General features: G+C 36.5%; 2 protein-coding genes and 1 long non-coding RNA gene across 4 annotated transcripts; all 3 read right to left on the bottom strand.

Moving 5' to 3' along the window:
• LOC18788138 (F-box protein At5g49610) lies at window positions 2,149–3,727 on the bottom strand. Its single transcript, XM_007222050.2, has one exon. It carries the CDS (start codon window positions 3,389–3,391, stop codon window positions 2,309–2,311), a length of 1,083 nt encoding a protein of 360 aa, XP_007222112.1. The 5' UTR covers window positions 3,392–3,727; the 3' UTR covers window positions 2,149–2,308.
• LOC18788303 (DUF724 domain-containing protein 3) lies at window positions 4,332–6,761 on the bottom strand. 2 transcript variants are annotated; one of them, XR_002269984.1, is made up of 4 exons: window positions 6,218–6,761; window positions 5,106–5,579; window positions 4,731–4,891; window positions 4,332–4,630 (listed from the first exon to the last, which is right to left on the bottom strand). XR_002269984.1 is itself a non-coding variant. In XM_007221544.2 (3 exons), exons 1-3 carry the CDS (start codon window positions 6,740–6,742, stop codon window positions 4,841–4,843), a joined length of 1,050 nt encoding a protein of 349 aa, XP_007221606.2. In that variant the 5' UTR covers window positions 6,743–6,761; the 3' UTR covers window positions 4,332–4,840. The 2 variants fall into 2 exon arrangements, 1 of the variants encoding a protein (XP_007221606.2); XM_007221544.2 differs by having other exon boundaries at window positions 4,332–4,891.
• Window positions 10,561–11,753, bottom strand: LOC109947819. Its single transcript, XR_002270593.1, has 2 exons — window positions 11,633–11,753; window positions 10,561–11,480 (listed from the first exon to the last, which is right to left on the bottom strand). It is a non-coding gene; the product is annotated as an uncharacterized LOC109947819 (long non-coding RNA).

Below are 12,741 nucleotides of genomic sequence, written 5' to 3'. Positions count from 1 at the left end.
GTTGCTGGGTCCCACCTTGCGCTCGGGCCTGGGCTGCACGCTGGAACACCTTTTTTTTTTTTTCTCTCCTAGCCTCGGGCTGGGCTGTGCCGCTGGAGTTGGTCTTAGAGGCCCATTTTCATTTTCAAAAAACAGAAACAAAGCAAAAACGTGTTCGGTAGGCAAAAATAGAAAACATTGAAAATATTTTCATAAAATGAGACCAACTTCACGTTTACTTCTACAAAACAGAAAAAAGATGTTTTTATTCTCCCAGAAAACAAATGCTCAAAACACACTGCTTATGCTCAATCTTCTCTTCCTATCAGACCAAAAACCAAAATTCTTCTCTGCTTCTTCTGACAACCGATAAACCCACCAACAGGAACAAAACTCATCTTCTCCAACCCAAAATAACACAAATATGCAAACTAAGATAAAAAAAATAGAGAGGAAGAAGAAAAGAAAAGAAAAACATAGACAGGAAGAAGAACTACCACATACCCAGCTCAACCACCATCATCACCCAATCAAACCACTACAACCATTAATTAGTGGAACTAGAGAGAGAGAGAGAGAGAGAGAGAGAGAGAGAGAGAGAGAGAGAGAGAGAGAGAGAGAGAGATGGGTGGGTATATGGGATTCATGCCATGGAAGGAATGAGGAGTGGGTGTGGCCTAGGAAGGAAAGGAAGAAGAAAAGAGGAAGAAAAGGAGAAAAAAGAAACAGCCTTGGGAAGGAAAGGAAGAAGAATGAGGAAGAAAAAGAGAGAAAAGAAACAGCCGAAGGAAAAGAAGAAGAAAAGAGGAGGAAAAAGCGAGAAGGAGAAAAATAAGAAAAACGAAAGAAAAAAGAAAGGAGATAAGATAGTTTTTTAGCTTTAATTTTTTTTCATTGTTTATAATAATTTTAGCCTCTAAAAAGATCAGAATTTTTTTTAAAAAAATTAGAACTGAAATTATCAAAAATACACATGAAAAACAATTGTACTACCAAACACATTTTCATTTTTTTGTTTTATAATTAATCTACCAGATGCATTTTCATTTCTTGAAAATGCAAATTTATTTTCTTGTTTTCATTTTCTGAAAATATTCTCAGAAAATACTCTCCGAAAACGTTACCAGATAGGCCCTAAAATTTTTGAATTCCCTATTTGAATAGGATACCAAACGCACCCTTAGTTTTCTTTGACAGTCAATAAATCAATAATTTTCATGTACATTTTGATTACTCTGCTGCTTCTTTTTTACTTTCTTTTTTTCCCAACGGGAGAGGATACCTCTCTTCTATTTACACTTTCTATTATTATCTAATTCTAATTACACTTTTACTTTTTATAAATTACCTTGAATGATAAATAACACAACTCTCTAAAAGACGTTACATGCATCATAGCCGTGTGTGTAACGCCCTATTTTAACTAGGACACACATACAGTCAAGGTGAGTTGCATTCCAGTTTTCCTTAACTAGGGCGCCCCTCTCAGAGGGATGGTGGTGGTGGTTATGGTCGCAATCAGAACAAAATTTATATAGCGCCAAACATGATATAATCAAAAGTTGTTTAAGACTTAGGGTTAAACTTGTCTTCCTCGACTTAAAAATTGTTCTTCTGATTTTTGGATCACAATTGATTAACAAAATAGTAAATCGCAATAACCTTCCTCAATACAATTGCTTGCACATACTCATCTTAAATAGATGTACGAAAAAGAGAGTTTTTCTTATTATTTTTATTTTTGTTTAGCAAGGGGGATTCAAAGATAGGGCATGTTTCAACACACGAAAGAGAGCTATCATTAAGCTAGTTAGTCCAAAAAACAGAGTTTGGAGAAAGTGAAACACCAAATTCGTGCTCCCAACAGTTGCTGCACTCAAATATCCAGAGAAGATGTCAAAATCTCTGTGACACAAAGACCAAGTCAAATATCCAGAAGAATGCTGAAGGATAAAGTTTTCAACTATAGCCATATCTAAACAGGCAATCATGCCAGAATTTGATGAACAACTTCATCCTGAAAAAATCCATTCATATCTTCATGAATCATCGAGTCTTAAATAGTTTTCGTTACAGAAATATGGGCAAGAAATAATTATGATAAGGCCCAACATTCCAGCACAACATGAAGATGCATAGGCTAAAAATAGTTGAAGAACACAAAGGATGTAAAGTAAAAGAGTAAGCCAAAGCCAAACACATAAGAACATAATTTACATTTCATAAGTCAAATGTTGATAACTGTTGACAAACAACAATCGGCCAAACGAATAGAGATACTTGACATAGGAAATTTATGTACACAAGTTCATTACATGCAGTCCACGTCTTAACGACAGGAAAAAATCGTGCTCCGAAATGCATGTGCCGAGTACCACAATGGGAGTGTAGAGCTGTTCTTCACAGAGTACATCTCCTTCCACACACGAGTCTTGCGATAAAACACCAAAATCTGCTTATGGGTTGCTAGGAAAACATATTCACCAGTTTGACATATGGGGAATATGCCTGGCACAAGTCCTTTGATACATCTAAGACTCACTGTATTCACCAAATGCCATTCCTCTCTCTCATATTCTCTCAACACCCAAATTCTCATCCAAGCATCCGAAATCTGGACCACAGACAAGCAACCATCGGACTCTAACAAATAAAACCTATTTCCAGACCCGCAACTCACTTGTTCGGGCAACGACATCTTCCTCCAAATGTCATAATCCAAATCAAGCACAAGAATACAAGAACAACTGCCTGTCAACCAATGAAGAGCACCATTTACATACACAACTTGATTCTTGTTCATATGGGTGAACTGATCATCCTGAAACGAAACGAACTTCCTCCATTTGTTTGACTCAGAATCATATACCATACAAATAAAAGTCCCATCCGGCCTATGACCAAAAGTACGGTGATAACCGGCTAAAACAACATTAAACTTCTGGGTGGATAAATTGCAGGCCAATCCCACTAGAGTGGCCTCACCATCAGGGTAAAATCGAGTCACATGCCTTTCCCTACTCTTTGGAAGCAACTTGAACTCACGGGTCATAGGATTGCATACATAGTAAACACCCTTATCAGGTATGCTAGAGCAACACAACAGACCATTACATGAGGCTCTAACCTTAACTCTGTCTTTCAATAAATCTAAGGAAAATTCAGAAACACCCCTCTGATTGTCAACAACAATCAGATTTGATCTTGATCCCAATGAATCAGAAACCTCAACCAATAGCATGGGGTTCTTAGCAGACACTTCATTGTACAGATGAATGAAATACTTATCAGAAACCAATCTATACCAAAGTTTACAAACAGTTTTGCTCCTGAAAAGTGACTTAATGGGGAGTCTTGAAAGAATTTGAAGGACAACTTCGTCCGGAAAAAAACTACATCTTTGGGAATTCATTACCAAATTCCAATAAACATGAACAAAATTCAGATTACCCAGTTACCTAAATCATGAAAAGGGTATGGAATTTTCTTACCAGATGGTGATTTCGAGATGGTATTTGATCAAATTGCGTTTGATGCAATGAGATGAAGTGGGCTTTCACTTCTGAGTTTCAAAGTTCACCACTTTTACCTTCAGAAAGGAGGAGGGAGCATCTTTGATCTTAGTTTGGGGAATATTATTATAAAATGGGATTGGAAGAAAATAAGGATTGTCCATAGAATTCAATCCAGAAAGAGAGAAGTAGATCCGTGGACAAAGCAAGCACATGCGCCAGGATGAAGTTTTATAAACGGTGGCAATCTAATTTAGGCTTGGTGGGCTCTTAACAAGTTGCCCAATGACAATGGGCTACATCCGCGCATAGCAGGCTGAACCCAAGTGGATATTACATAAAGTCACTGAATTTGAAACCCAACTTCTTTTTTCGCTCCAACAAAAAATAAAAACTTCTTTATTTGTTGGAAGTTAAAAGACAGAAAATAAGGAAATGAAGACATTTTTGTATGTTCCGAGTACTCAACATTTCCCAATTATTATTTTTTGTTGAGTTCGTATTCTTTTTATTCAATAAAGAAGGAGGCAACCTTCATATTCTTGCCATTAGCATGGAGGTAAAATGTTCCTTATGAGACTTGTACAAAGACAAAAATTATAACAAGGATATTGGTAGATGTTAAGGACTTCAAGATTACAGAACAACTTTAGGTTGCCTGAGGAACCTTAAGCAACATATGATACTATCTTATATATAAGGACGTCCACTACTAAGAAAGAACAGAAGAATAAGAAGTTATAACGATTTACTTCAAATCCTTGATCGTTACAGATGGTCATTTCTCCACAGAATAGATTTCGTCACAGGAGATAATATCAGAGAGGGAAGTCCAGATCCAGAACAACAATGCCTAAATGATGTAAAGAAACTGCTAGAAATGATTACATGATGCTGAACTGAGATTATCCTGAATGGGGAACTTTGGTACTATCCAGGGGTTACAATCAGTCAAGCACATAAGACTTGTGACAAGATCAATTATAGATTCAAATATGCCTGAAATGTGTAAAAGAAAACAACCTTCATCACTATTGACCTCTACCTCTGTTGCCCTACTGAACTTTGGCATAGTTTCTTTCAGCTATGCATCTACTGTTGAAATTTACTGATGTAGGTACCGCCTCACGAGAATTTTCCTGCATTTTCAAGAATTAGTGCTGGTTTTCAACCAAATAATGAATTTCGTGATCATGATGGAGGACCATTAAATTTGATAAATTCAGTGGCATAACGTACCCTCCAGAATATCCTCATACAACAGTTGTTACTGGCCCTAAACCTACTTTATACATTATTAACATATTGGAAAAAGCAACATAGTCGAGATGCCTCCTTTGCTTATTTATCTATTTCCTTTTGTCAGCAAACTCTTTGTGATCATATCCGTATATATTGACCTGCACCAAACAAAAATATGCAGCAATTAATTAGAGATCCTCAATAATATAGCTTCTTGGTTTTCATAAAGCCTCCCATAAGTAATGCTTTCTCATTTTTTGATAATCTCAAGCAAACACACACAAAAAGAAAAAACAAAACAAAAAAGAAAAAGAAAGTCAAAAACATTGCTTCATGATTTTGACATGGACAATAAACAGCTTTAAGTCATACCATGTAACCATGGATCCATCGTCCATTAATCCAGTCCTGATGAGGCCTCAAATTGGAATGTTTAAACTCTAATTCCTCATTTGTGGAGCTGAAGTAGACAACATACTTTGAGCCACTTAGAACTTTGGAAATGGTACCCTTCCACCATCCATCATTGTACAAAGTATCGACTTGCTGGAGCACTTTGAACTGAGCAACTGGTGGAAGCCGAGGGGGGCAAGGTCTAATATAACTTGCACATGTTTCTTCTCTCAAGAGCTCTGTTCCATCATCGGTTACCAGGTGCTCATATTCCACCAGAAACTTGTCGCTTCCTATATGGTCAATTATTTTAGCAGTGTACCAAGCACCCTCGTAACCTTCCTCATCACTGCTAACCTCCACCACAGTCCCATTTTCGAAGCTTGCCCCCGATGTTCTGTTGCTGCACTTAAGTTTCAATACCAACTTTCTGGACTTCACCGGTGACGTTTTCTGCAGCTCAAGATTTCACAAACTGAGTAGACATTCGAAACCAAGAAAATTATAGAAGAACGATCACACAGAAATGCATAACTAGACCATACACACATGGCAGGCATTAGCAACCAGTGAATTACCATAACGTCAATATCAGAAATCAAATACCATAAGCCACTTTACATAGTTGCACAAACATCAAGAAACAAAGCAAAGCATAACAGCTGACAACATGTGCAATTTAAAATTGACTTATGATTTCAAACCATTTTCCTTAGTTGCCTGCCTGAGACATATTTGCTTGAAAATATATATACAATATAATAATTGAATGTTAATCACAACCACTTGCAGCAAGAATCTACATACACATATAACAAATTATATAATGTCATTGCACTCTTATTATAGCTTTTCTATCTACCAGAAAACACCGTAAGGATATAAAAAGGAAATTAAAATAGACTTGAAACGCATCAATTTCAGAGTGAACTTCAAAATTTTCATAAATAAATTAAAACCTAGCACCAGAAGCACAAACATAAAACTAAAAGCACCAAAGTTTCACCAGGAAAAAAAAAAAACAAGAACCCATCAAGCAAGAACATAGAAAACAAGTTTAAATTTTTTATAAAATAAATAAATAAATAAACCTCTTCTTGAAAATGAGGGACCCAAGAGTCATCTTCCCACTCTCTATGCAGCCTCAAATTAAACTGCTGACACTGAAATTCTTGACCCTGGAACGCAACCAAGTACTTGGAATTCTCCAAAATATCCCTGACAGTCCCGCGAGACCACCCTTTATCTCTGTAGGCGTCGACGTCGTCACCGACTTTAAAGAACTGGTAGAGCTCTCTGGGCGGCACTAGCCTGGCATTGCGCAATTCGACAATCTCGATTAGGGTTTTTGAGCCGTCGGCGTTGGGGTTGGTTAGCGTTTGGTGCTGGACCAACATGTGCGCCTTGTCCTTAAATACAGGACGGAGCACCATGGCTGGGTAGTAGGGCCCAGTGGAGCCATGGCCTGGCCTTGTGACTTCCACTTGGTCTCCCTTGTTGAAAAGGGTCTGCGACATTGGGAAATTGGAAACCCTAGGAAGGAGGGAGAATAATATTATAAAATGGAGGTAACGGGAACTTGGCGGGAGAGGGAGGTGGTGTGATCTATGTTGCATCCGACACTCCACTAAATCCGAGTGTCGAAGTGTCGAATACTTAGACACTCGGACACTTTTTGGACACTCTTCAGATATTTGTGTCCAAGGATTAATGCCCGTGTACACTATCAAGCCAATCTTCATGCACAGTTAAACAACTCTTCAAACACGGGTCAACTCATATTCAAAGTCAACTCATGTGTTAATTCAATTATAATTCATAGAAGGTGTGATATAATGTGGTACAAAGTTTTCAGACCCATAAGAGAAAAAATTGAATCAAATAAATAGAAAATCAATAGACAAACACGAAGTATAATCGGACACTGAAAATGATGTTGTTCGCTGCATGCAGTATGTTCTTTTTTTCTTTTTCCTATTCCTATTAGAGCACTTCCATCTTTATGGGCAAGGGCAAGGTAAAGACAAAGCAAGGGATGCCACTATTCTGAATAGTGGCAAATAGTGGCAACCCTTGCAATTTTGTTTCCACCCATATGGACAAAGGCAATGGCAATTACTATTCACTTTAGTTTATTTTCTATTTTTTATACTTAAACGATTAATTTTGATGAAATTTTCAAATAAAATTTTCGGTTGCCACGTGTCACTATTTATTATAAAATTCTCATCTCAAATTTCAGATAAAATTTTCGGATAAGATTTTCGATTTCTACATGTCCATATTTATTATAAAATTCACATCTCAAATTTCAAATAAAATTTTCAGATGAGATTTTCGGTTGCCACGTATCTATATTTATTATAAAATTCACATCTCACTCATCATACAGTTGAAATACCTACTCACTCATCATACAATTGAAATACATACTCACTCATCATACAATTGAAATACTCCCGGTACTCATAGTCCAATACAATCGAGTACAAGGACGACTCAATCATTGGCAGATGAGGTTTCACCGGATCACGACGTGGGGGAGTATTTTCCTTCAGATGATGTAATAGTGCCATTATTTCCGACACGAAACGCACTACTGGAACTGACTGCGGGTATTGTTCACTTGAGGAGCCATGCGTAATGGTTTTCCTCTTTTTTGTTTTGCCTTGAATAATCTATTAAAAAATGAAATTGGAAATGTAAGAAAATATAAATAAATAAAAATGACATTAAATTGAATAAAACGAAATTTAAATTTTTTTTACCTCGTCACCTAGATTTTGACCTCTTCAAACATTTGTCCACAACCCTCCAACTTCGATGGAAGAGGCCATTTGTATTTTCACACAAATGGAATTTTATAGTAGAAAATGTGATGTGGAAAGTGTTTGGGCCTAAATTTACAGAAAGTGAAAAATATTGGAAGGAGATGAATTTGTTTTGATATTTTTTTAACAATTTTTTTTTAATTTTTTTACCCGAAAAATGGACATCTGTTGGATTTGAGGATATTTTTGGATCGGAGCCTCCAGGAGAAGCCACGTGTCTTATAGCTGTTGGTTTTTTGGTAGTGTTGACGTCAGTAGCCCAAAGGCAAAGAGACAAGCCAGGTCTCCCCGTGAGCTTACCTGGACTCGGGATCCCAAGCCTTGCTTAGTAAAGTAAATGGAAGAAAATTATTGCATGCAGCATATGATATGTTCTTATAATTTATTCACATAATAAACTATTCTTAGATCTAATCATCTTACTGTTCTTAAGAATTTTGTTTCCAGATGATTGCAACCCAAGTTTCATGCTATGTTTTTAGTTTTTTATATTATGATTTTGACATAGTTAACTACTTTAAAGTGTGAAATTGTCAAATTGCCGTTTTAAAGTTTATAGTTTGAATTTTAGGTCTTTCTCTAAAAGTTAAACCCAAACCTAAGCGAATCAATCTTCAATTGGATTATTAGCTGCCTATTTCTTTTTTTTCTTTTTTTTGAAAAAGGAATATTTTAATTATAAGGAGTATAAGGAAATAGACACACTGCTTTGACTAACTGGCTTAACCCACAACTCATCTCTGTATAATTATAACGAGTCATTCTATACTAAGGGCATTATTTAAGACCCTTATATGTGGCCCTATCTTTTAACTATTTGATCAAATTAATCAATTTAATCTAATAACTAACTAAATTGGTCTAATAATTAAGAGATAAGGCCTTTAAATAGAGCATCATCTAAAGAGCTTATAGAATTCTATTTTAAGAGCAATGCTAATACTCCAGCCCAAAGTTTTGTGGATTTAGATGAGTTGGGCCTTTTTGTTTTCAGGCCTAGTCATTTAAACCATCAACCAAACAGTGTGGTGAAAAAAAAAACAATAAAAAATACTTTCCGAGAAAGTCAGGTCAGGGCTCTTACCTTTTTTATTTGTCAAAGTTAAGAAGATGAAGGGAAAAAACTCACATACGCGGAATTGAAGCCAGGTTGCTTGACCACTCCCTTTTTATGAAATTGCAAAGCACATCTGAAATTTGGTACAAATCATTATTGAAAACGTCAATCACCCTCCTCCTTTTCACTAGTCTTCAAAGGAATAATTTGAGAAAGGAAAAAGTGAATATAAAAAAGAAAGGATAAAAATAAAATGAAACAACCCTAAGCAAAGAGAAGAAGAGGCATCCATGCATGTTAGCATGTCACCCAAAGCAGGAAAAAGGGGTGGAAGAAATGGGGCCAATGCTGGCAATACCCAACACAAAATAGCTATAGTGGGATATGAGGGAAATCATGAGATTTTCCCCTCTCAACTTCTCCTCGCTACTTTAATTTTTTGTTGTCATGGAGAAGGTTAAAAGGAATTTAGCTTTTCAATGCCCACTTGTGAACATCATCATTTTGTGCTACAAGTCACCACCACCCTCTTTCTGACCTCCTTTTAGTACTCAAAAGCTGTAAATTTATTTATTTATTTAAAATAAAATAACAACTAGGGCAGGCAACAATTCAATTAGTACCAACTTTGCCTAAATGCACCCCTACCTTGGCCATTACAAGGAAGGTCCCCTAGGGACCTTTAAACCAACAAATCAAAATACGTAGAAAATATTCGAAGGAAAATTCTGAAATCAAATATAAGTATCTTAAAGTACGTAGTATGATCATTTTTAAGCGTCCGCTACTTGATTAGTTTCTCTCTAAGCATGAGATAATAAGTATTGTCGGAAATCTTGTAAGAGTTGCCAAAGGCCATACGTTTTCATTTCTATTATTATTCAACCCACCTTTTATTCTATTATTTCACTCAAAATGTATAAATTGAGGAACCTAATTTGTGTGAAAAGTACAAGGTAGAAATTTCACCCTAAAGATTGCACAATATGCGCAAAAATAACAACTAGAATTGGACACAAACATCATTTTCGCGACACATGAAATTGAAATAAAGCACGAACACTTGCGCATGAATGATTGACTAATAGGTCTGGCAACCTAAGCCATTATGTGGTCTACAAGGCATGCAAAATTTTCAATACGATGCTGACATATGTTCCAAATTTAGCATGGGAATCTTGATCAATAATATATGGAAAGTTAAAAACCCACCATTTTCACCCCACAATCAGGTTGGTAAAAACTTTTTTACCTAACACGTGTCATGATTTAAGCATTAGTTAGTTCTAGCTGTACCTTGGTGTTGGTAGGACATGCACTTTAACATATTCTTCAGTCAATAAATTTTTATTTTTATTTTTGAATTTCTGAATATTAATTTACTAACTTTTTTTAAATTACATTGGAGGAAATCAAACCCTAATCGCTTGACCTAACCCAAATGCGAAGATTGCTTAGTATCTGCAACCCTAAATTTGGGTGAGAGTAACATAAGGGGCCATCAGCTTTTGTATGAAGCAGAAACTTTCTGTGGTACAGAAAAGTCTTTAGAGAAGAAAAAGGAGAAAGCGGGTCTCCACTCTCCAATAATAATAATACAGTGGATAGATATATTTTGTACAATGGAGCAGAGCAGTCACGAGTTCAACTCTTCTTACAGAGATCTGAGAGAAAATATATTCTCCTACTTTCTCAGCCAACAACATATAAAACAACGAAACTGATGCCTCTCTCTCTCTCTCTCTCTCTCTCTCTCTCTCTCTCTCTCTGTCTGCAACAGCATATTTCTGCATATCCAATAATACAATATTGAAATTGATGGTTCTTTTAACAGAATAATAGTAACAGCAGAGGAGGCTAGTAGCAGGAAGTGATAATAATAAATATATATTAGGGTAATTTGCATTTTTATTCTTTTTCTATAATGACACATGGAGGACCACACACACACACACAATCAGCATTTCCCTGACCCAAGTGGAATTTAATTGCATGAACCAAGCTTGAGTTGAGATAGTGTTTGTTGCAAACAGGTCCTTGAGTTTTATGGAAATTTGCTATGGTGGGCTTCATATAATTAACTTCATCAAATAATTGTGGAACAGCTCAGGAGGGATAGACAAGGAAGGAGAAGATGAGTTGGGCGGCAACAAGGAGGAACGCTGGCCAAGCTCTACATGAGATAATTCTCACACAGAGCTTGGACCAAAACAACAAACGAAGACAACAGACCCGGCGTGACATCTTACAAGGTCAAGAAAAGGTCTTACAAGGTCAAGAAAGAAAGAAAAGAATTTGACGAAAAAGGAAACGAAATGAAAAAAAAAACAAAAAAAAAAAAAGAATGAAAAAGCTCAGCTAGGATAGCGCCCAGTTCACATCAACCATCACCAAACAACATCACAAAGCTCCAGCTCTGATCGCTTTCTGAGCTTCCATTTCGGCCTCTGCTTTCAAGCAGACCTCCTGAAAAAAAATTATACAAAACACAGAACATATATGAATTATCAACGCGTGTGATGACATTTTAGATTGTTACACGAAAATGGTAGGGTTGAAACTTGAAAATGAAATAAGGGCGCATTCTAAAACGAGCTTTGGTTTGGGTTTTTTCATACCTCGCTGTGGAAATTTGTGTCTGGCTTTCATCTTTGATGAGATGTTGAAAAACTCCCACATCGAGAGATTATGAAGAGAGGGGGAAGAAAGGGAAAATATTTATGTGGAAAAAAAAGTGAGGAAACGGCGAGTGTTTATAAAGGAGGGGGACTGGCAGTGGGCTGACAGCGACACGTCCAAGGCCCAGAAAGAATGTAAACGGAGCGGGTGACGTCAGCCCAGAGCGACCTCTGCCCGCCGTGTGGCTGCCCGGGCTGCCCGGCCGACCGCTGGGGGTGAAAAATAATGAAAAGGGGTAAGTAAATAACAGTCAGTCAATAAGCCAAAATGTGCTTGGCCCAAATATTATTATTACCCCCACACTCTGGAGAGTCGTGTCCGTACCATCAAACAGGGACCATCTCTGAGCTCTTCGTGGTCCACGTGGCAGGTTGTGGACCGTTGGGCCATGGGTCGAGTGCTCGTGTGGTTCTCAAATTTTGAGATTTCTGTGGCGATAAATTAATAAACTTTCCTTCTGTTTTTTTTAACCCCCAAGTACGGCAGACTCAAAATTTAATAATTTGTTTAATATTTTTTAATGAATAAAAAACAGCCTGCTTAAAGGCCGTGAACATTGACTATTATTAACGAAAGCCAGCTGGCTTAGCTATGAAATCATCAAACATTAATCTTATTTTACCAAGGACAATGACATTAATGTAAAAACTACCATAGAGAGTTAGTATTGCATGTATATTATGCTTACATTTCACATTTGTCTGTACAAAAATATGTATGAACATTCATGTTGCCAACAAAATTTGCGCATGAATTTCACATTTCAAATTTTACATGTAACTTTTATACGAAAGACGCACAAAGAAAATCTCGCACAAAGAAAATCTCATTTGTACCTTTTTTTTTTTTTATTTTTTATAAAGATCTTTCTTATTGAGAAAGACGATAATATACTAAACTCACATACACAACACGAATATTAGGATTCGAACCAGGACCTTTTTTTTAAAAAACAATTACTCTAAATTACTGCACTAGTGAGTCTTTTACCAATACATTTGTGTTTTTAACTGCAAACAGAGAGAATCTCTGATTCTATATAGACACA

This window comes from Prunus persica, chromosome G1 (assembly GCF_000346465.2).
Source record: "Prunus persica cultivar Lovell chromosome G1, Prunus_persica_NCBIv2, whole genome shotgun sequence".
NCBI classification, from domain to species: domain Eukaryota; kingdom Viridiplantae; phylum Streptophyta; class Magnoliopsida; order Rosales; family Rosaceae; genus Prunus; species Prunus persica.
The sequence above is the reverse complement of the archived record's forward strand: the minus strand, read 5'-3'. Positions and strand labels throughout refer to the sequence as shown.

Bases quoted from the DNA above. Each gene is read 5' to 3' on its own strand.
- LOC18788138 (XM_007222050.2), bottom strand. From the start codon at position 3,391: ATGAATTCCCAAAGATGTAGTTTTTTTCCGGACGAAGTTGTCCTTCAA.
- LOC18788303 (XM_007221544.2), bottom strand. From the start codon at position 6,742: ATGCAACATAGATCACACCACCTCCCTCTCCCGCCAAGTTCCCGTTAC. The intron at 5,580-6,217 runs GTTTATTTATTT...CTTGAGCTGCAG, and splicing joins TCCCTCATTTTCAAGAAGAG to AAAACGTCACCGGTGAAGTC. The intron at 4,892-5,105 runs GTATGACTTAAA...TGTTTGGTGCAG, and splicing joins GATGGATCCATGGTTACATG to GTCAATATATACGGATATGA.